This window comes from Eutrema salsugineum, unplaced genomic scaffold (genome assembly GCF_000478725.1).
Source record: "Eutrema salsugineum unplaced genomic scaffold, Eutsalg1_0 scaffold_2, whole genome shotgun sequence".
NCBI lineage: Eukaryota > Viridiplantae > Streptophyta > Magnoliopsida > Brassicales > Brassicaceae > Eutrema > Eutrema salsugineum.
This window is the reverse complement of record NW_006256829.1, coordinates 18,283,447-18,304,136: the sequence shown is the minus strand read 5'-3', so window position 1 is coordinate 18,304,136 and position 20,690 is coordinate 18,283,447. Positions and strand designations below refer to the sequence as shown.

At 42.4% G+C, this 20,690-nt stretch overlaps 4 protein-coding genes and 1 pseudogene across 4 annotated transcripts; 2 read left to right on the top strand and 3 right to left on the bottom strand.

Moving 5' to 3' along the window:
* Positions 1-1,948: 1,948 nt before the first annotated feature.
* Positions 1,949-6,177, top strand: LOC112086638. The gene is made up of 3 exons (XM_024155610.1): positions 1,949-3,530; positions 3,581-5,463; positions 5,566-6,177. Exons 1-3 carry the CDS (start codon positions 1,949-1,951, stop codon positions 6,175-6,177), a joined length of 4,077 nt encoding a protein of 1,358 aa, XP_024011378.1.
* A 911-nt stretch (positions 6,178-7,088) lies between these two features.
* Positions 7,089-9,680, bottom strand: LOC112086637 (meiosis-specific protein ASY2-like). Its single transcript, XM_024155609.1, has 4 exons — positions 8,765-9,680; positions 8,556-8,687; positions 7,841-8,475; positions 7,089-7,766 (listed from the first exon to the last, which is right to left on the bottom strand). The coding sequence occupies exons 1-4, from the start codon at positions 9,678-9,680 to the stop codon at positions 7,089-7,091; spliced, it is 2,361 nt and encodes a 786-aa protein (XP_024011377.1).
* Positions 9,681-10,875: 1,195 nt separating this feature from the next.
* On the bottom strand, positions 10,876-12,213 carry LOC112086636. The gene is made up of 3 exons (XM_024155608.1): positions 12,073-12,213; positions 11,754-11,990; positions 10,876-11,298 (listed from the first exon to the last, which is right to left on the bottom strand). Exons 1-3 carry the CDS (start codon positions 12,211-12,213, stop codon positions 10,876-10,878), a joined length of 801 nt encoding a protein of 266 aa, XP_024011376.1.
* A 5,527-nt stretch (positions 12,214-17,740) lies between these two features.
* LOC112086772 lies at positions 17,741-18,826 on the top strand (annotated as a pseudogene).
* A 409-nt stretch (positions 18,827-19,235) lies between these two features.
* On the bottom strand, positions 19,236-19,962 carry LOC112086635 (DNA topoisomerase 1-like). Its single transcript, XM_024155607.1, has 3 exons — positions 19,707-19,962; positions 19,469-19,652; positions 19,236-19,422 (listed from the first exon to the last, which is right to left on the bottom strand). Exons 1-3 carry the CDS (start codon positions 19,960-19,962, stop codon positions 19,236-19,238), a joined length of 627 nt encoding a protein of 208 aa, XP_024011375.1.
* Positions 19,963-20,690: the final 728 nt, after the last annotated feature.

Sequence of the window (20,690 nt, the reverse complement as noted above, 5' to 3'; positions counted from 1 at the left end):
GCACCCCGGTTTTCTCCGGTACAAACTGAGATCGGCGAACCGTAAGCCCGGTTTACGAAGGGATGTACCGGGAGAAGATGGGCCGAGCGAAGATGGGCCGAAGATAGCCCATTAGGCCGAGGTCGGTGGGAAACCTCTCAAAGGAATAGAAGGTTTCCTTGAGCTCGGCCGAAATAGGAAAGTTTCCTGAGGGAAAAAGGAAACTTTGGAGAGAAAAGGAAAGGAACCGAGAGAAAAGGAAATTCCTCTCGGTCCCATATCGTCTAAGGCGTGCTTGAAGACCGACTTATGAGATATATATAAAGGGAGACGAATCGACATCAGAGAACACAAGTTATTCCCAAGAAGACTTAAAGACTGAGAACTCGTTACGACAGCTTCTTAGTCGCATTAAGTCTTAGTTCGTTATTGCCTATTGAAATAACCGAACTCAGTTGTATTTCACTTGATTCAATCTAATAAAACCGAGCTTCCGATCTAAATTACTGTTTTGTCCCTTGTCGATATTCACATATCAACAATTGGCGCGCCAGGAAGGGGGCTTTAAACAGATATCTCAGATTTTTGATCGGACTTCGGAAAGATTGAATCAGCGATGGCAGACCAATCCAACGTTCACGAAGAAGAAAACCCTCTCAGGGGAAATAACATCAACGCCCAAACAGAGCAAACGGGAGGAACTCCTGGAGAAAACACCGGAACTGCCGCCGAGCAAACTCCCGCAGCCGTAACCGACCTGTTACTCCAAATGTTCACTGCTCAGTTCGAAGCCATCAACAAAAGGAGCGAGGAACGTTTCAGTCAGATGGCGGCACAGATCGCCGAACTCAGTCAGACACGAACTCCTCTCCGAGTTCGGAACATCATTGACGATCTCAATGCCGACGGAGATCCAACCAGAACTATGAGGTCTGCCGCGGTCGGGTCAGCAAACCCACCAGCCCCGGATTCAAGCCGAGACGCCGAGTTTGAAGCGATGAAAGCACAGCTTCGCGATATCACCTCAAAAATACATCAAGCCACAAGCGCGGCCCCGGAGATCGAGCGCGTCATTCAGGAAACACAGAAGACTCCTTTCACATCGCGCATCGCAGGGACGCCGGTCAAGCACATGGAGAAACTGAAGATGAAAATCTACGAGGGCAACTCTGACCCTCGACACTTCCTGACATCGTTCGGCATCTGCATGAACCGATACCAGTTTAAGTCTGCCGAAGAAAGAGACGCGGTTCAGTGCCAACTATTTGTGGAAAGTCTGGGAGGAGTAGCTCTCGACTGGTTCTCACGGCTCGAAGCCAATTCAATCGACAGCTACAAAGAGTTAACGACAGCCTTCGTCAAGCACTTCTCCATGTTCATTGGACAGAATACCAAGAACTCCGAGCTCTGGCAAGTAGCTCAAGGACCAAGCGAGAGCCTTCGCGACTTCATCCAGCGCTTCAAGGCAATCGTCGCCAACTGCACGATTAGCGACGAAGCCGCTCTCTTATGCCTTCAGAAAGGAGCTCGGATAAAGACCAGTTTCCGAAGCGCGATTACGCATAACCCACCGCAGACGTTAGAAGATGCGATACACCGAGCTAATACTTACATTGCTGAAGAAGAAGAAGAAGCTGCGTACGAGCAAAGTCACTCAACAAAACAACCCGAACGTCTGAAACCCGCGACTAACGAGCCGCAGTCGGGATACGGTCGAGGATACGAGAACCGCAAGAAACTCTATGCTAACGCAATCCAACAACCAAGCAAGCAGTGAAATAATAAATGGGTCCGCGGTGAAGAAGACCAAGACGAGTCGTTATTCTGCGAATTCCATAACCGTAGGGGCCACAGCACCGAAGAATGCAGGCATTTGCGAGAATATCTACTCGGCCTGTATCGCAAGGAGCTGATCTCGGTCGACGAACTCCGACGCTCAAATACGCCTAAGAGCGGTGGGCAACTCTCGATGCCTCGACCGAACAACGAACATCTCGCCAAAGATCCACCAACTCCACCGGCTTTACCGACACTACCACCACCGCCACCGAATCCGCCTGCTTTGCCCGAGCAACAGAAACGGAATCGCGATGACCGAGCTCCGGAGAATCATGCTCCTAAGGCGCGAAAACGTGTCAACATGATAATGGGGGCCATCGAAGCTTGCAGTTATTCCGTTCGAGCCATCAAGGAATACAGCACACAAGCCGCTAGCACACCGAAAACCCCGCAGGATCCGCCGAAGGGAACGCCCTTGGTCTTTACCGAGGCTGACACGATCGGAATTCACAAGCCGCATAATGACGCTCTCGTTGTCGATCTACTCCTCAACGACGTCGAAGTTAGCCGCATTCTGATCGATACTGGCAGTTCGGTCAACGTTATCTTCAAGGAAGCACTTGACCAGCTCGAGTTGGCGTCAGATAGGATTGATCCGTTCATCGAGCCACTTACCGGATTTGATGGAGAACGTTGTATGACGACCGGCACTGTCAAAATCCCAATCTACGTCGGCGGAATCGCAAAGATGATCCAGTTCCTTATCCTCGACAAACCGGCGATCTACAACGCTATTCTCGGTACGCCATGGCTGCACGCAATGAAAGCGGTCGCTTCGACGTACCATCAATGCTTGAAGTTCCCGACCCCCGACGGTGTGTACACACTCCGAGGAGACCATGCCGTTGCTCGATCGTGCTACATAAACGAGTGTAGACTCCACTCGGCCAACCAAGCTTGCGTTATTAGTTCGTTCGGACCAACTGACAAGCTCATCGTCCAAAAGACAAAGCCTAAGCAAGAATCAATCGTTCAAGTTAGCATTGACAAACTCAGGCCAGAGCGTCAAGTTGGAATTGGCGCCGAGCTCGACCCAGTCATCCGTGAACCACTCATTCGTTTCCTGAAACAGCATACCTCAACCTTCGCTTGGTCGGTAGAAGACATGCCCGGGATTGACCCGCATATCGCGTGCCACGAGCTCAATATCGATCCGACGTACAAGCCTATCAAACAGAAATGCCGAAAACTTGGGCCAGAGAAAGCGCAAGCCGTGAATGACGAGGTCGAGCGCTTACTCAAAGCTGGATCTATCACCGAAGTTAAGTATCCAGATTGGTTGGCAAACCCTGTGGTCGTGAAAAAGAAGAATGGTAAATGGAGAATTTGCGTCGACTTCACCGACCTCAATAAAGCGTGTCCGAAAGATAGCTTTCCGTTACCTCATATCGATCGCCTTGTGGAAGCAACTGCCGGAAACGAACTACTCTCATTCATGGATGCGTTCTCCGGATACAATCAGATTCTCATGCATCCGCAGGACCGAGAGAAGACATCCTTCATCACAGACCGTGGCATCTATTGCTACAAGGTCATGCCATTCGGCCTGAAGAATGCTGGAGCAACGTACCAACGACTGGTAAACCGGATGTTCGCGAGCCAGCTCGGACGAACTATGGAAGTCTACATCGATGATATGCTCGTAAAGTCACTCATCGCTTCCGAGCACGTCGGCCATCTTCGCACATGCTTTGATATCTTGAATCAATATGGTATGAAGCTTAATCCAACTAAGTGTACACGTTCGGCGTAACATCTGGAGAATTCCTCGGATATATCGTCACACGGCGAGGCATTGAAGCTAATCCGAAGCAGATCGCCGCTATTCTTGAGCTCCCCTCGCCGACAACCAAACGCAAAGTTCAGCGACTTACCGGACGTATTGCGGCGCTTAACAGATTCATATCTAGATCAACGGACAAGTGCTTGCCCTTTTACCAACTTCTCCGCGGTAACAAGCACCTCGAATGGAACGAGAAGTGTGAAGAAGCCTTCGCCAAGCTAAAGGAATATCTGTCCACTCCGCCAGTTCTGTCCAAACCAGAAACCGCCGAGACACTTTATCTTTACATCGCGATTTCGGAGTTCGCAGTTAGCAGCGTTCTTGTTCGAGAAGACCGCGGAGAACAAAAACCGATTTTCTACACGAGCAAGTCCCTCGACAGATCGGAGTATCGTTATCCGACTTTGGAGAAGTTCGCCTTCGCCGTGGTTATTTCTGCACGGAAACTACGCCCGTACTTCCAGTCTCACGCAATCGTGGTCTTGACCGATCACCCTCTTCGCACTTTCCTTCACAGCCCAAGTCAGTCCGGACGACTCGCTAAGTGGGTTATTGAACTTAGTGAATATGACATCGAATACCGGAACAGAACGGCAACGAAGTCTCGGGTCCTGGCCGATTTCTTGGTCGAACTCCCACCGGAGCTTGTCGAAGATAATCCGGTCGTACAACCTTGGATTCTTCACGCCGATGGTTCATCATCCCATAAAGGATCCGGAGTTGGAATACGTCTCAAGTCACCCGAAGGAGAAGTAATCGAGCAGTCATTTCGGCTCGGCTTCCCAGCATCCAACAACGACGCCGAGTACGAAGCATTGATTGCCGGACTACGACTCGCTAAAGGTATCGGCGCCGAGCACGTACACTCCTATTGTGATTCTCAACTCGTAGCCAACCAGTTTCACGGCGAATACGAGGCCAAGAACAACCGCATGGACGCATATCTCAAAGTTCTTAAGGATATTGCTTCAGAGTTCTCCACCTTCGAGCTTACAAAGATACCCCGAGACGAGAATGCAACCGCCGACGCCTTAGCCGCACTCGCGACTAATTCCGATCCTGATCTTCGGCGAACTATCCCGATTGCAGCAATCGAGCGACCAAGTATCGAGCACGATCCGAACTGCAATATCATTACAAGACGGCGTGACTACGAAGCCCAGCCAAACCGTGCTCCACCCCTCACCCGAAAGACGAAACCTAAAGAGGTCAACCCCGATCGCGACAACGATACGGACGAGCTTAACGATAACGAGCCTGAATCCGAGGACGAGTCCGAAGGCCAGCACGTCCCCATTAATATTGAAGCCCAAGGAGAAGACGAACCCGAGGATTGGTCCTTAGAAATCGTGGGATACATCGGAGATGGAACCGTTCCCGCAGATAAATGGGCAGCTCGGCGCCTTAAGGCTCGCGCAGCCCGGTATGTGGTCATTAAAGGTACTCTTCTCAGACGGGACGCTTCTGGTGTACTTTTGACTTGTGTTCACGGCAACGACATCGCGGAAGTAATGCAAAAGATTCACGAAGGAGAAGGAGGAAATCATTCCGGAGCTCGGTCCTTGGCATTTAAGATCAAGAAAGCCGGCTATTACTGGCCTACTATGCTCTCTGATTGCGAGAAGTACATGGCACGTTGCGAGAAGTGCCAACGTCATGGTCCGATGATAAATCTTCCTACCGAGCTCCTGATGACCTCGACCGCACCATATCCTTTCATGCGCTGGGCAATGGACATCATCGGTCCTTTTCGCCGATCTACGACCCAGAAGCAGTACGTCCTCGTCGTCACAGATTACTTCACTAAATGGGTTGAAGCCGAAGCATACCCCGAGATCCATGGAATCGACGTCAAGAAGTTCGTCTAGAAGTTCATCATCTGTCGACACGGAGTTCCGTACGAGATCGTTACGGACAATGGAACCCAGTTCACTTCGATAATTTTCCAAGATTTTTGCGCCAAGTGGAAAATCCGACTAAGTTTCTCTATCCCGCGTTATCCGCAAGGCAACGGACAAGCCGAAGCCACGAACAAGACCATCATTGACGGACTGAAGAAACGACTCGATATCGCTAAGGGAACGTGGGCAGACGAACTCGACGGCGTCCTGTGGTCTCACCGAACGACACCGCGACGTTCAACCGGTCAGTCACCTTTCTTCCTTGTGTATGGCGCAGAAGCTATGTGTCCAGCCGAACTTAACGTCCCAAGCATTCGCCGAACTATGCTTACCCAGCAACCCGAGGCGAACGACAATATGATGATCGACGCACTTGACTTAGTCGAAGAACATCGCGAACGAGCACTACTCCGGATACAGAATTACCAACAACTTGCAGCTCGTTACTACAATAAAAAAGTTAAGGGCCGTCACTTCGAAGACGGCGACCTCGTACTTCGTAAAGTCTATCAAAACACCGAAGAGAAGAACGCAGGAAAACTTGGCGCGAACTGGGAAGGACCATATCAGATTATGAAGGTCGTTAAGCCCGACGTTTATCAACTCATGAAGTTAGACGGAACTCCGATCCCGCGATCTTGGAACTCGATGCATCTCAAACGATACTACTACTAGTTCGTTTCGAAGCGCCAAAACAAAAAAAAAAAAAAAAAAAAAAAAGCCTCCGAACTACTTAGTCGGGGCGAAAACCCCTTTTGTACTTAGAACTACGAATGGCTTGATCCCTTTAAAGGGTACGTAGGCAGCTCGTTACCGAGTCCAGCTATAACATCAATAAAATTTTATTGTCAAGATATGACAAAGTGTTAGTTCGAAATCACAAGGGACCGAACTCCTTGTCTTTACATCGACTTCCTGGCCAGTTGTTCGATAGCATTCCACATGAATGCAAACTTAAAAGCCGAGATCCGTCTCGCGAGCACCCACATGGTGTCGTGGTTAAGCCACATATCAAAAGCCGGGCCCAGTCCCGCAGTTAAATTTCTAAGTCACCAAGAATAATAAGCCGAGCACATCTCGCGCACTTAGGTTCGACTTAGAAAAACCTTGAATTCGTTTCGTGCGTTTACAAGAGTTCGAATCTAATTCACTCTTCCAGTACGAAACGATTCACTTGGGTTCCCCAGGCCGAGCTCATACGCTCGCACGATAAGCCGAACTCCTCAGATTCGCACCGTAAGCCGAGTTCACAACACTCGCAAAACGTAAGCCGAATTATCGCAATTCGCTATCAAAAGATAATAATCACGTTCGAATATCTACTATATACCGATCTAATACTTAAGCATTAATCGCAAATCTTAACGACGACATAAAGTTAAATCGAAGGTTAGATGCCGATCTACTACTTGAAAGATTTTTCTAACTTTTAAAGACAAGGAAGGAAGGAAAAACGAACGCATAAAATAAAAAGCCCCGAGAGGCAAATAGAGTCAGAACCCACCAAGGGCTCGGAATTAGAATTACAAAAAGAAACCCATGCAAGGGCAGTTAAGTTCGAAGAGTAAAAGAAAAATAGGAAGAGATTAGATGGTCTTCGAGGCAGCAGCGTTGAGTATGTCCTCGTTTGAGCCGAACTGCTCACCCCTCGCAGGATCTTGCGCGCTCTGGGTCACATTTGCGACCGGAATGTCATCTTCCTCTACGAACGGAGACATCTTCTTGTCCTCCTCAGTGAGCACGCAAGCATCGATCGCCTTGAAGTCCTCCAGCGCCTTGGCATGCCTTGCTTCAATATCCGCAACCATTTCTGGCGGGACCTCGTACAGACCCTTCCTCCGCAACTGCTTGATGAAACCGAGGACCCCGGTGAGCTGGTTGTAGACCAGGTACGGCTTCCGAGCCCTATCAGCATCGTCCAAACTCCGAATAACTTTCTCAAGGCGTTCGCAAGCCGTTGCGTGAACGCTCCTAGCTCGATTCTTCCAGTGCACCACCATGTCTTGTAGCCGTCCCTTGTCCTTCTCGAACTCTTTAGAGAGTAAAATCTGGGCCTCGGTGAGCTCGTCTTTCACCGCCTTCAGCTCTGCACTCTCCTTTTTCAGCAAGTCAACTTGAGAGTGCAGAGTTTCGTTGATTTGGAGCTCAGTGGCGAGACGCTCCTCTGCTTTGGCTATCCTTTCTTCGAGCTCGGAGACCCTTACTTGTTCGTCGAACATGGCTACTTCATATGCAGCGACCAAGTTATTGGTCTGACTGGCGAGCTGCACAGTTGAAACAGGAATTAGAACTCATACTTGGAAGAATATCTAAGTCTGTAAGGGGTAAGTAAAATTACCACAGCAGTCGTGTAAGCGATTCCCTTGTACATGTTGGGAAACCAGAGCTCGGGAACCAACGGAAGACTAGGTACCTCCGAGGAGATCTTATGATAGAGCTCGGCGCAGGCATCTACGTTCTCCTCAAAAGGAGTCTCCTCGTCGTAGTCAAAACAAACTCGGACTCTCTTAGCCGGCCCGTGCTCTTGAGAGCCCTCGACATGGTCCCTGGTTTGCCTTTTTCGGGAGTGTGAAGCTTCAGCTCGATCTTGCGAGAGCGCGAGGCCCGACGCTACAGCTGCCGGTGGATCGAGCTCGGCGAGAGTATCTTGCACCCGAGAAGAGTCCTCTGCTTTCTTACTCTTCTTCGAAGACTTCTTCTTCTTCGTCTTCCTCTGATCAACCTGATCAGGTGAGCCCGCAGCAGGTGGCAACTCTTCTGGCTGCACTTCGTTCTGTTCAGCAGCAAGGACTGGGGTCGGCTCAGCCACCTCCGTTTCCTCTTCATCAAAGAGAGTTGGGATTTCGTCAATGGAAAGCATCCTGGCAGCTCGGGAGCGTTGAGTTCGCGTCTTCAGTGATTGGCGTTTGGGAGCGGTTCGAGGCTTGCTAGCTCGAGTTCTCGGCTTGCGTGGTTTTGGTTCTCGAACGGAGCCTGAAATGAAAATGTGTTTAAGGAGGAGTTCGGAGTAAATTCAGAATAAAGTGAGTAAAGATAGAATTCGATGAACATACCCGCTTTCTTAGCTCGGCGTTGTAGGATTTCTTCCCAAACCTCCGGCCAACGACGTTTACCGGCTTCGCTGAATGCTTCTTCGAACTCAGAGGTGAGTCCGGAGTTGAGAAGGAGACTCGGAAGATGACGACCTACAAAAATAAGACGAAGTCGAGTTAGCAAGCAGTAAAAGTCAAAAGTTATCTAAGTGTGAAATCATCTAATCTACCAATCGGAATCTTCCAATTCGACTGAATTGCGATGTCAGAATTGCTGACGGTGAGATCGTTCATTTCAATATAGAAGTACTGGGACTCCCAATCGTTGAATTTACTGGGCTTAGGTCCCATAACTAAATTCTTCTTCGGCTTGGCATTGGCGGCGAAGAACCACTCCTTGGACTTATGGATATTGACCGAGAAGAGGTCTTCGAAAATTCGACTCGATGGTACTTCGCCAAGCTCGTCGCATAAGGAAACGAACCCAACGTAGTTCGTTATTGAGGCTGGCATCACCTGTGTGAGAGCTACGCCGCGCCGATTGCAGTATCCCAGTAGGCGAGAGGGAATGGGGAAAGAAAGCCCGCACTGAGTGAAGTACGTCAGGTAGACGCAAAGGAAGCCTTCGGGAGCGTCCCACGGCCGATCTCTAGCCTCCGGAATGATGAAAATAATCTTGTCCGCAAGCCCGTTTGCCTCGAGCACGGCTCGAACGGCACCAGGAGAAAGGGAACAAGAGGGCACGTTGTTGGGACGAACTACTTTCCGCCTCGGAAGTGGTGGCGAAGCATGAATAACCGCCTCAATGTTGTCGACTTCAGTATCAACAACGTTCTCCCCCTGAAATTCTTCCTCGATCTCCTCGATCTCGGGGGTGTTAGCATCAACGTTCGGTCCAGCCCGAGCCTCCGTTTCACGAGCCTCTGCAGTCAGATCTTCGGTAGCTTCAATTCTGACTCTAGCACGGCTGCTGCTAGCTTCTGCAGATCTAGAGTTCTTACGAACTAATTGGGGAAGATTGCTTTCGTCCCGTGATGAACTTGACTGCTGAGGGTTTGAAGAAGAGGAGCTCGGCTCCGAGGACTCACGGTGGTCTTCCGGAAGAATTTTATTCGAGGAAGAATTAATCGAAGAGCTGGAAGACATTTTAGGGTTTGGGAAAGAAGATTTGAAGGAAATAAAGAACAGTTTGAAGATCAACCGGAAAGTTTGAAGGTTGATCGGAAAAATCAAGAGTTCGCGGCGGCGAGAGTTGAAGAAACGAGAGAAAACGAAGAACAAAAACTAGAGAGAGAAATGAAATCTAGAGAGAAGGGAGAGCGGCGTACCTTATATATGCTTGAGGCGAGAATAATGAATGCGAGAAGAAGAGTTGCCCTTTATACACAGTGGGAATCGTGGGTTCCTCGATTTTCGCGAAAAATCCCGTAATTCACGCGCCTCATTGAAGATAGGCGCGAAACGTCCGGAAATGCGAAACGACAACAGTTACCGAGCTCAGTTTGTGATCCAATAACCGAAGAATTGAGTTCAACTGAAAGTCACCTCCTTTCACCGAACTGAGGGGGGGCTAACTGTTGGAGGTGAAAACCGCACCCCAGTTTTCTCCGGTACAAACTGAGATCGGCGAACCGTAAGCCCGGTTTACGAAAGGATGTACCGGGAGAAGATGGGCCGAGCGAAGATGGGCCGAAGATAGCCCATTAGGCCGAGGTCGGTGGGAAACCTCTCAAAGGAATAGAAGGTTTCCTTGAGCTCGGCCGAAATAGAAAAGTTTCCTGAGGGAAAAAGGAAACTTTAGAGAGAAAAGGAAAGGAACCGAGAGAAAAGGAAATTCCTCTCGGTCCCATATCGTCTAAGGCGTGCTTGAAGACCGACTTATGAGATATATATAAAGGGAGACGAATCAACATCAGAGAACACAAGTTATTCCCAAGAAGACTTAAAGACTGAGAACTCGTTACGACAGCTTCTTAGTCGCATTAAGTCTTAGTTCGTTATTGCCTATTGAAATAACCGAACTCAGTTGTATTTCACTTGATTCAATCTAATAAAACCGAGCTTCCGATCTAAATTATTGTTTTGTCCCTTGTCGATATTCACATATCAACACCAACTAATTTTATTATGGTCATTATCTAAAACAGTAATTAAATCTAAATTTAACTATAAAAAACTTAAAATTAAAATATTAATACGAATATGAACTAAAAACTTGATAGTTTAGTCAACAAAAAAGAGTTTCAAATCCCAAAATATGTTACATAGATTTCTTAGTCCAAAAAAAAAGACATAAAGAAAAGAACATAAAACTTAAAAGTTTAATTCATAGAGTTAAGAGTTATGAGTTTGGTGCGGGTGAGGAATCGTTTGAGAGAGCAGCTGGTGTAGGGGCTGGTTCATTGGTTTGTGCAGTGGCTGGTGCAGGGGCTGTTGCATTGGCTGGTGCGGCTGTTGATGTTGTGGCTGCTGATGTTGTGGCTGCTGTGGTGTTTGCTTGAGAAGCCAAAAACGATGGAAAGACGGGATCCTTGTTTTTGACATATGAGAAGAGTAACTCCAAGTGTTTCTGAGCAGCTTGTGCCTCCTCATCACGTCGAGAATATTCAGCTTCTTGCTCGGCGATCTTTTGACGAGCGGCTTTGAGTTGTTCTTGCATCTCTAGGATTGATGAGGAAGAGCTTGCATAACAAGTATCTTTCCTTTTTTTTCCCGGTGACTGTCTCTCCAATTGCGCCAAGTCCATAAGGGTGTCCCTTGTCATCTATTTCAGTAGAGTAAAACAACAACAAAAACAACAACTGATCTCAGCAAAAATCTTAGGATTAACCAACAAGAATCAAGCAACTCATCCCTGAACCAACAAGAACCAAGCGACTCATGTATGAACCAACAAGAACCAAGCGGCAACAAGAACCAACAAGAAGCAAAAAACAGAAGAGCCAAAACAAGAGAAGATGATTACCAAAACACAAAACGAAACCAACATGAACCAGAACACTATCAAATCCAACATGAACACTATCAAAACACAAAACAAAACCAATACGAACCAGAACAAAACACAAGCGGCAACTAATCCACGACATAGACATTATCAAGTCCAAAGAAACTAAAGAAGAGAAGATGATTATCAAAACCAGATAATCATTATCAAGTATATTTCTGTTCGAAAGAAACATATTAAAATGCTAAGAAGAAGTAAAAAATCGAAATTACCTTAAGGAAGATATCATCCTTTTCTTCAACTGTTAGGGTTCGATGTGTGGACTGTTGGGAAGAATTCTCTGAAGTGTCTAGACCGTCCACATCCAGTTGACTCACAAGCTCTTCTAAGTTCTTCTCATACGCCTGAGCTACCTTCTCAGCCTTTCGATCAACGAATGTGCCATCTGCTCTGGTATATGTTTTCATAAACACTTCACCAAGAGACACGAGACGCCCTAATGCTTCCTCCTATGATGATAGAAACAAAGACAAATCATCGGACAAAAAGAAAACCCAAAAACTCAAAATCCAAAAACTCATAACCCTTTACCATTTCCTGTTGCACTGTCAAGTGGGATTTCTGGCCGAAGACATGTTTGTGGACTCCAAGTCTACCAAGGTTTGAGTTACGGCACTGTGATGCAGTGGAGCTCCTCTCAATTGCATCGGGAGTGTCCCAATGAGCCCACATTTCAGTCCAAAGCTCTGAGGCAATCCAAGATGGTCTCTCACCACAGTTTTTAACTTGAGAGACAATATCTTTCATCCTTTTTTTGGCCCTCTTCAAGAATCCTTGTTTGACCAAGTCGGTCAGCCCGAGATCCCAATTTTACTTCCGCTACACATTAAAACAAGAGAATCAATATGTATTAGTGAGATAAAACAATGAAAATAATATGTATTAGTGAGATAACACAATCAAACAATGAAAACAGAAGCAAGACATTACCGCAAAAGTTCTGAAATTCTCTCTTGAACAGCTATAGGCGTTCTCTTCCAACTGTAGTAAGGACCATCACACTTCTTTCGGAAGATGCCAGAAATGACCCGAGAAAATTTGCCTTTGTCCCGGTTAAACCTTGACATGAAAATCAAAAGAGTCAGAGACAAAAATACTAAACCAAATACAAACACAATAACACAAAAATACTAAGTCAAATATACCAAGGCAAAGACCAAAAACGAATTGGGATTTGTGTGTAGAACACTAACCATGTGGTTTGGACATCGGGTAGAGGATGTGGACTCAAGATGGGTAGATGTTCTCGGCCAGGAAGAGCCAACAAATCTTCAAGCATCTGTTGGTAGTCCGGTTCTTGATTAACAGCGAGAGGAGACGGTTGATGTTGTTGATTGTTTTGAGGAGGTTGCTGCTCTTGATTCTGAAGAGGCGGTTGGTATTGGAGAACATAAACAGGCGGAGGCGGTGGCTGTTGAAGTTGGAGAACATAAACCGGGAGCGGTTTGATAACACCGTATTTTGACCACTTTTATGGATCGTTTTGAAATGCTTTTTCTATGTTTTTAATTGCTTTTAAGTACTTTTATTACGTTTTTATAGTATTTGTAGTTCCAAAACTCTTTTCAGGTAACTTGGGGAAAAGCTTAACAAAATGGATAGAAAACCAGATTTTAGCTCAGAGTCAAACTGTCAGAAGTTCACCCCTGATTGAAGGCCTTCTCACCGTCTGATCCAGCTCAAATTTGGAGACCTTAAAGATGGAAGTATCAGCTTTCCAGTGCACTTTACAGCTTAGCAATCCAACAATTCAATCAAAAGATACGCGAAGAGCAAGATGTCCCGTAAACCAGCTGGCAAGCACTTCCACACGCGGCCAACAAGCATTTTCCCGCGGTCAGGAGCATCCCGACCGCGGCAAACCACTCATCCACCGCGGTCACACTTGTCCCGACCACGGCCTTCAACCTCCGAGCCCAAAAAGTCCATTTCTGAAGCCCACATTTGGAGAAACCCTAAGTGACGTCCAGAGAGGTCTTGAGCACTATAAATACATGTCTTAGGAGCCCTAGAAAGGGGGTAACCGAATATCATCTATCATTACTTCATACTTTTATTGTTTTTGCTTTAGCTTTTAGGGACAGAGAGATTTGTTCTCTTGAACCCTTGTTCTTTCTTTTTCAATTTCGATTTTCTATTCTACTTCTTAATACTATGTCTTTGATTTCGTTTATTTTGTCTGAGTAGTTTTATTGTTGGGATTAAGGGATTTTCGATGGGGATTTATATGTTCGATGAGGATTCCATGAGCTTTTGAGCCGAATCTTAGAACTTTTTCTTCTGAATTCGTTTTTACTGCATGAGAGTAGCGTCATGAACTACAATCTGATCCAGATGCTTGGTGACACGAAAGTGTTCATCAGGTATCAGATCTAGTTTGGGAGAGCAAAACAAACATAGGAGTGGAAACCTACCTATGGGCGATTTGTGAATTAGGACGAGTCTTAAACATAATGCATCTCTTCTCTTCCAGGGCCAGAGTGGAAACCTACTGGTCAGGGTTGAGAGAGATAGTTGTCTATGATCACGACAGTGGCGTATTCATACGTCCGTGACTCCAGTTCGAAAAGTTTAAGCTAAGATCTTACAAAATTTCCTCTCTAGCAATGTTTTGAATCGTTCGTACCCCTGAGAAAACTTCCGTGAACCCCAACGCTTTCTTCCTTATTGATTTACACCGATTTTCTTTAAAGCTTTAGTTCAATATTGTCTTTCCTTTTTAGTTCATTTTCATTTAAGCATTAGAATATCCGTTTTTATCATTTTTAGTCATTTTCATTAAGTTTAGTTATTACGTCATTTAATTTCCGTATTCTCTTTTAATATTTCGTTTTTACATTTTAAACACACTACCAAACCCCCACTAAACCGTTTTTGTTCTAGGCTTCCTTACTTTAACTTATTTCAAAGGCTTTTTGCAGGAAATGATCCTCCTTCCCTGTGGATTCGATCCCTAAGTACTACAATTGATCAGATGTGCACTTGCGGCTATTGATTTCAATTAGGGTAAAACTTGACAACCCTCTCAACACACGACAACACACATCACGGTTGTTGCTGGGGAATCTTGACTGGCGGATTCTGTGTCGCTGCTGGATACTGCTGAGGAAGAACCGGCGGTGGTCTGGAATGCTGCAACACCGACGCCTCCGCTTCGTCCGACGATCGGTTGGTGGCATGAGACGACGAGCCGACTCCGCCGCTTGATCTTGCACTGGAGTTTAAACGGTCTCCACCGCCGGCTTTAACACTTCATCATCTACCTCTTTTTGAAGCCATTAGAAAGGATTCGAAAGATTTCGAGTTTTTAATTCGGGTTTGAGATTAGAGATTTGAAAGATTTCGAGAGAGGATTTGAGAGATTAAGGATTGGATATTAAGGATTTGAGAGAGATTTTGAGAGAGGGATTTGAGATAGATGATTTGAGAGAGATTTTGAGAGAGTTTTCGAGAGAGGCAGAGAGGATTAGGGTTTTCGGGGTTATGAGAATGAATTTTGATTAAGCGAGGAAGAATGATTTTTGTATTGTCTTTGTTTTTAACGGAGGAGATTTAAAAGAGTCGCAAGATTCAGTCGCAATTAATAAAATGGGAGAAATAATTGCCGCTTAAATTAACAAATAATTCAAAACTTTGGACCATCAATGGTCCTAAAAATTTTTACAAAAAGAAGTTGCAAAATCATATCTATTCAGTCACAAATTGCAACTAATGTTGGACTAATTGAGAAGAGTCACAAGTCAATACCCTAAACCCTAAATTTTTAGATGAAAAAATGGCAAAAACAAGACCTCACAATCATTCTTATTTCTATTTTAACACTATAACAATCTATTTTAATAACAAAATGAAGAAAGCTAAGTATTTTTTGAAAGATTTCTACATTTTCAAATCATTCCTTATAAGACTTATGCACATTCGAAACATTTAGTGAGAATTGGCAAAAAATGTAGAATATGAAAGTTTAACTTCAAGTATGAAGCTTTATTGTTTTATTTAGTTCTAAACTCTGTACAAATGTTTTAATTAACATTTTCCACTTCTATTTTGATAATGTTAAGCATACAATTAAAAGCGTTGCTAAGTTGTAATAAATGAGTCCCAAATTCAGGTGTTGGTCGCAAAATCATCTTTAAGCGGTCACAAATAACCAAGTTGCCATTCTAATGCACATAACCAAGTTGCCATTCTAATAATCAATTATTTTTTTTCCATAAAGTATTTAATCGTATATCCGGTAAATAATGAAAATCGATTTCTGGGCATATTGAACTCAGGACTGTTTTATACATTTTCAATGCACATAACCAAATTGCCATTCTAATAATCAGTTGTTTTTTTCCATAAAGTATTTTATATATAATCGTATATTCGGTAAAATAATGAAAATCGATTTTTGGGCATATCAAACCCAGGACCATTTTATACATTTTCAGTGCACATAACCAAGTTGCCATCGTATTAATCAATGATTTGGTTTACGAAAGTATTTAATACATAAACTTATATCTAATAAATTTCTTAACACACATCAATTTCTGAAATTTAAATACACATTAATATTTTTAGAGAAATTGAATGAATAGTCTTAAGAAACTAAAAGTTTTCTAACATAGCCCTTCATTTGGGAATCTACCCAAACTAGCATTTATTAAAGATTAAAAAATTAAAAAATTAAAAAATTAAAATGACAAAAAATAGATCTATTCTATTAAAACAGAAGCACATTTAGTGCTTGCATCCAAACACTCCCAAAGTTTTTTTTTTATAATATTATATTTAATTTTTATATTTAATTTCCGAAAATTAGTTATTAATTTAGATATTTTTAGATTTCCTAAAATCTAGGTCATCTTTAATTTAAATTTTAAATTATTAGAAATTTAATTAAATTTAGTTACAAAAATTTGCATTCAATTTAATTTAAATTCAAAAAATTCAAAAAAAATTATAATTAAATTTTATTACGAAAATTTAGATAATAATTTTAATACTTTAGAATTTCTTAAATACAGGAAAGATTTAATTTAAAATTTTTACTTTAAATAATATTTTTATAAAAATGCATAGTAAATAAATATTTTATCGTATTTTATCATAAACAATCGGTCTAAAATATCAAATATTTGAGATTAATAAATATTTATATTATACAATAATATGATCGAGCTGATAAGAGTTATATATATATATATATATTTAAAGTCCATGAGTTAATTTATTAAAACATATAAGATATTAAGATGATTTGAGACAATTAAACTAACAGGTTAGCCCGTTTATATATATATATATATATATATATATACATTTTTAATAGCACAAATAGTAAATAAATATCTTATTATATTTTTTCATAATCAATTGGTCCAAATATTCCATATTAGTAAATATTTATAGGGTTATACAATTATAATTATAGTCTTATACGGGTTAGTTTGTCAAAACATGTAAGATATTAAAAATGATTTAAGACAACTAAACGGATGAATTAGCAAATTCATAGATATATAGATTGTTTATGTGTAAATCTAAATTCACATAATAACAAAGTTTATAATTAACATTAGATCAATGTATACTTAATTAACGTATACTCTTATTCTACTAATATACAAATTTTACTGTTTAAAATTAAAATATTATAACAATTTTTTTATTTAAAAAAATAAATAATAAAAATAAATTATATCTAAACAAAAAAATAAATGCAACTTATATTAGAAATAAAAAATAAAACATTTTCGTGCGGACCTACGGAGTTAAAATCTAGTTTTCGAAAATGGAGATCGTCTTCTTCACCCTTGGATGGGTCAAAATTTATCATCGCGATCCTTCGAATTGAATAATGGAATCTGCTCCTCCAAAATCAATGAATATACTGAGGCGTTTCCTGGAGAATTTGATTCAAGAATCAATCGCAAAGTTCTAAGAGTTTATAAAATTGATTTTATACTTCGATGGAGTCTTGATGGCTGAGTAGAGAAACTGAAACAGATAATCGTGGAGAGAAGAAGACAGAGAGCAAGATGCCTCCAGAAGACGATTGATGCCCGGTCAGTTTCTACTCCTTTATAGTTAATTAGTTAGGCCTTACTTTCAAGAGATCTTTTAGAAATGTCTCTGTATATGTTACTTTTTCTCGCTTAACTCTTTCTATCTGGCTGATAATGAAGTTTCTTTTGCATAAGCAGGTTTTTAAAAGGATCACGAAATGGAGAAGAATATTGAGAATTGTGGTTTTGATGAGATAGGTTTTGATGAGATAGGTTTTGAGGGTTCTGCTATTATTAGCGAGGGATACAGTGTAGAATATAGTGTTTCTAAGGAGGCACCATGTGCAACAGAAGACCTTTCTACGTGGTAACGTAGAAGGTCGTCAGACTTTGGACAGGAAAAATGCTCTAACAGGATCCTCCTCTGGTTCTAATTCGAAGGGCTTGAGGACAAAACCAGAAAAATTGAGAAGAAAAGTTGTTGAATGCCATGCTGCTACTTGTGAAGATGGTGACAAAATCCTTGCAGCTGAATATTACGAGGGACTGAAAACCCATCAGGATGTGTATTCTTCAAGTGAAACAGTAACTTAATCATGCCTTAAATTTTCTGGCTCTACAAAGCTTAATCGTTCAGTTACTTGGGCGGATCAGAATGCTGGCCGTGGTGCTCTTTGTGAGGTTAGAAACAATGATATCAAAGCAGGTCTTAACCTGTCTTCTACTGATACAGAGGATGCCAATAGTGTATCACGCCTTGCATTATCAGAAGCCTGCGGGACGGCATTGACCCAGGCTGCCGAAGATGTTTCTTCGGAAGATTTAGATGCAAGTAATGCCGATAAGTTCATAGAAGGTGTTAATTATGCTATGATACGCTTTAGGTGTTCATACGTTGTTGATTTCCATAAGGTCCTGAATGTTGGACTTTGTCATGTCTTATATAGCTGCGAAAGCTGGAATCGTTTTGTTGCCAAGTACGCATCAACTTGCTGAAGAGGTTGACAAGGAGAATGTCGAGGAAGAAATGGCTGAAGAGGAACCAACTCTTCTGAAGTGGCCAAATAAGCCCGGGATTCCAGATTCTGATATGTTTGACCGTGATCAATCTTGGATTGATGGACCTCCAGAGGGCTTCAATCTAACTGTAAGTTTCTTGTAAGAATATACAAACTCGAGGGCTAAAGGGCTAATGTAATGACTGAGCAGTTTAGGAAGCCACCTTACACATTTAGGAAAACTATTCTAAACCGTATAAATTAGAACTTTTGTATCCATTTATATACAGCAACTCAAATTTGGTCACATATGTCAACACAATGTGACAACTGATATTGTTGTATGTTTACTTGAATATTTAGTAAGTTATTAATGTTTTAAATAATTCATTCTAAAACGTGTGATATGAACTTTTATGTCTATTTAAACAACAATTTAAATTTAGAAAGGGAAAAATGCCATTTAAATCCCAAACTTTCAAATTTAGACTAATTTAATCACGAATTATCGGTTAAACCCTTTAAACTACAAAGTTATATTGACTTTTTCTTTAAATCCCAAACTTTGTTTGACTAAGCCTAAAAAAGCCCAGCGTTAATTTGATTAACAGACCCAACTAACGGGGTTAACTCCTCTATTAAGTTTTTGTTAAATCAAAACGACAAGCTTCCACAAACATAAATCCCAAATCGAAATTTTTCAACCTAAATCATAAAATTGATTTTTCCCCAAATCAAAACCTTCTCCTCCAATTCCGTTGATAGAGATATCGATTAGCTCATAGAAATTTCGACTCTTGTCTCTCTCTATCTCCTCTCCTCTTTTACTTCCTGAATCGATGAATTCTTCTTCTGAACTATCTGGTATCATCGAAACCGTGGATTGCCTTCGAAGTATGTATGTGGATGTCATATCGAGTTTTTAAGGAGTACCTTAGGACCGCAAGCTTGAAATCATCAGCAGAGTTGAACGTTTTCCCTAACACTAGCAGCTCCTCAGGTTCTTCGAGCTCTCTCTGCCTTTCTCTTCTTTCTGCTTTCTCCTCGTCGTCGTCATCAGAGTCGGATGATAGTGGATCGGGGATCTTCTCATCATCCCATACATCATCTCCACTGTCTTCATCAACCCCAGCATCTTCATCTCTCGCTGCTTCTCAATATTCGACTAAACTATCGCATCGTTCTTCTGGAAGCACTTCAGCATTTTCATCTTCTTCTTCTACTCTTGCAGCATTCGTATCTTCTTCTTCATCAACAGCTTCATCATCAGCCTCATTGAAATCTTCATCACCAACGACCGCACAGTCATCTCCAGGTACAATGTCACGTTCAAGCTCATCTTCCCCGCCTTCAATTGCAACCTGATCCTCAACTTCGGGTTCTTTACTTTGACATGATGAATTTTTCTTACGCTTATTTTTCGGCATGATGAGATTGAGAAAGACGGATACGAACGAGGTATATGATTTTGATGAGAGAATCAAAATTGATTTTGGAATTAGGGTGGGTGTGGAATCGATTTTCTGAGAAATCGATTCAGTAATTAGGATTTGCGAGTTGATTTATTTGGGGATTTCAGATTTTTTTTAATTAGCATTAAGCTTGTCGTTTTGATTTAACAGAAGCGTTAAAAGGAGTTAACTCTGTTAAATGGATCTGTTAATCAAATTAACGTTGGGCTTTTTTTGGTTTAGTCAAACAAAGTTAGGGATTTAAAGAAAAAGTCAATACAACTTTATAGTTTAAAGGGTCCAACCAATAGTTCATGATTAAATTGGCTGAAATTTGAAAGTTGGGGATTAAAATGGCATTTTTCCCAATTTAGAAAGCAGTCTCCCACATTTGAGAATGAATTCCTTAAATGTAAGATGAGAATTTGTGTACTTTCATACAAATTTCGTTAGATGTACTTTCACAAATCCTACTCGCTATGTGGCTCGAAGTAGCTTTAATTTTGGAATTTATGAAACTTCTTGAACTTGTAGATAAGATTCTTACAAATTTGGTAAAGCCATCCTAAATTGTATCAAAGCAAAATTTATAAAGTTTTTCAAAATAAAATAAAATAAAATATCCAAACGTTTTACGAAGCTTTAGGAACCCATTGCACATGAAATTTTTTCTTAAGTTTTCAAAAACCTTCCTAAACATTTAG

Excerpts from the sequence above, each read along its gene's own strand:
- LOC112086638 (XM_024155610.1), top strand. The coding sequence starts at position 1,949 with ATGCCTCGACCGAACAACGAACATCTCGCCAAAGATCCACCAACTCCA. Across the intron at positions 3,531-3,580 it reads TGATATCTTGAATCAATATG|AATTCCTCGGATATATCGTC; the intron begins GTATGAAGCTTA and ends TAACATCTGGAG. Across the intron at positions 5,464-5,565 it reads GAATCGACGTCAAGAAGTTC|TGGAAAATCCGACTAAGTTT; the intron begins GTCTAGAAGTTC and ends TTTTGCGCCAAG.
- LOC112086637 (XM_024155609.1), bottom strand. The coding sequence starts at position 9,680 with ATGTCTTCCAGCTCTTCGATTAATTCTTCCTCGAATAAAATTCTTCCG. Across the intron at positions 8,688-8,764 it reads GAATTGGAAGATTCCGATTG|GTCGTCATCTTCCGAGTCTC; the intron begins GTAGATTAGATG and ends TTATTTTTGTAG. Across the intron at positions 7,767-7,840 it reads TCGCTTACACGACTGCTGTG|CTCGCCAGTCAGACCAATAA; the intron begins GTAATTTTACTT and ends TCAACTGTGCAG.
- LOC112086636 (XM_024155608.1), bottom strand. The coding sequence starts at position 12,213 with ATGTGGGCTCATTGGGACACTCCCGATGCAATTGAGAGGAGCTCCACT. Across the intron at positions 11,991-12,072 it reads TGACAGTGCAACAGGAAATG|GAGGAAGCATTAGGGCGTCT; the intron begins GTAAAGGGTTAT and ends CTATCATCATAG. Across the intron at positions 11,299-11,753 it reads AGGATGATATCTTCCTTAAG|ATGACAAGGGACACCCTTAT; the intron begins GTAATTTCGATT and ends CTACTGAAATAG.
- LOC112086635 (XM_024155607.1), bottom strand. The coding sequence starts at position 19,962 with ATGCCGAAAAATAAGCGTAAGAAAAATTCATCATGTCAAAGTAAAGAA. Across the intron at positions 19,653-19,706 it reads TCCAGAAGAACGATGCGATA|ACAGTGGAGATGATGTATGG; the intron begins GTTTAGTCGAAT and ends GGGTTGATGAAG. Across the intron at positions 19,423-19,468 it reads TTCAAGCTTGCGGTCCTAAG|GCAATCCACGGTTTCGATGA; the intron begins GTACTCCTTAAA and ends CATACTTCGAAG.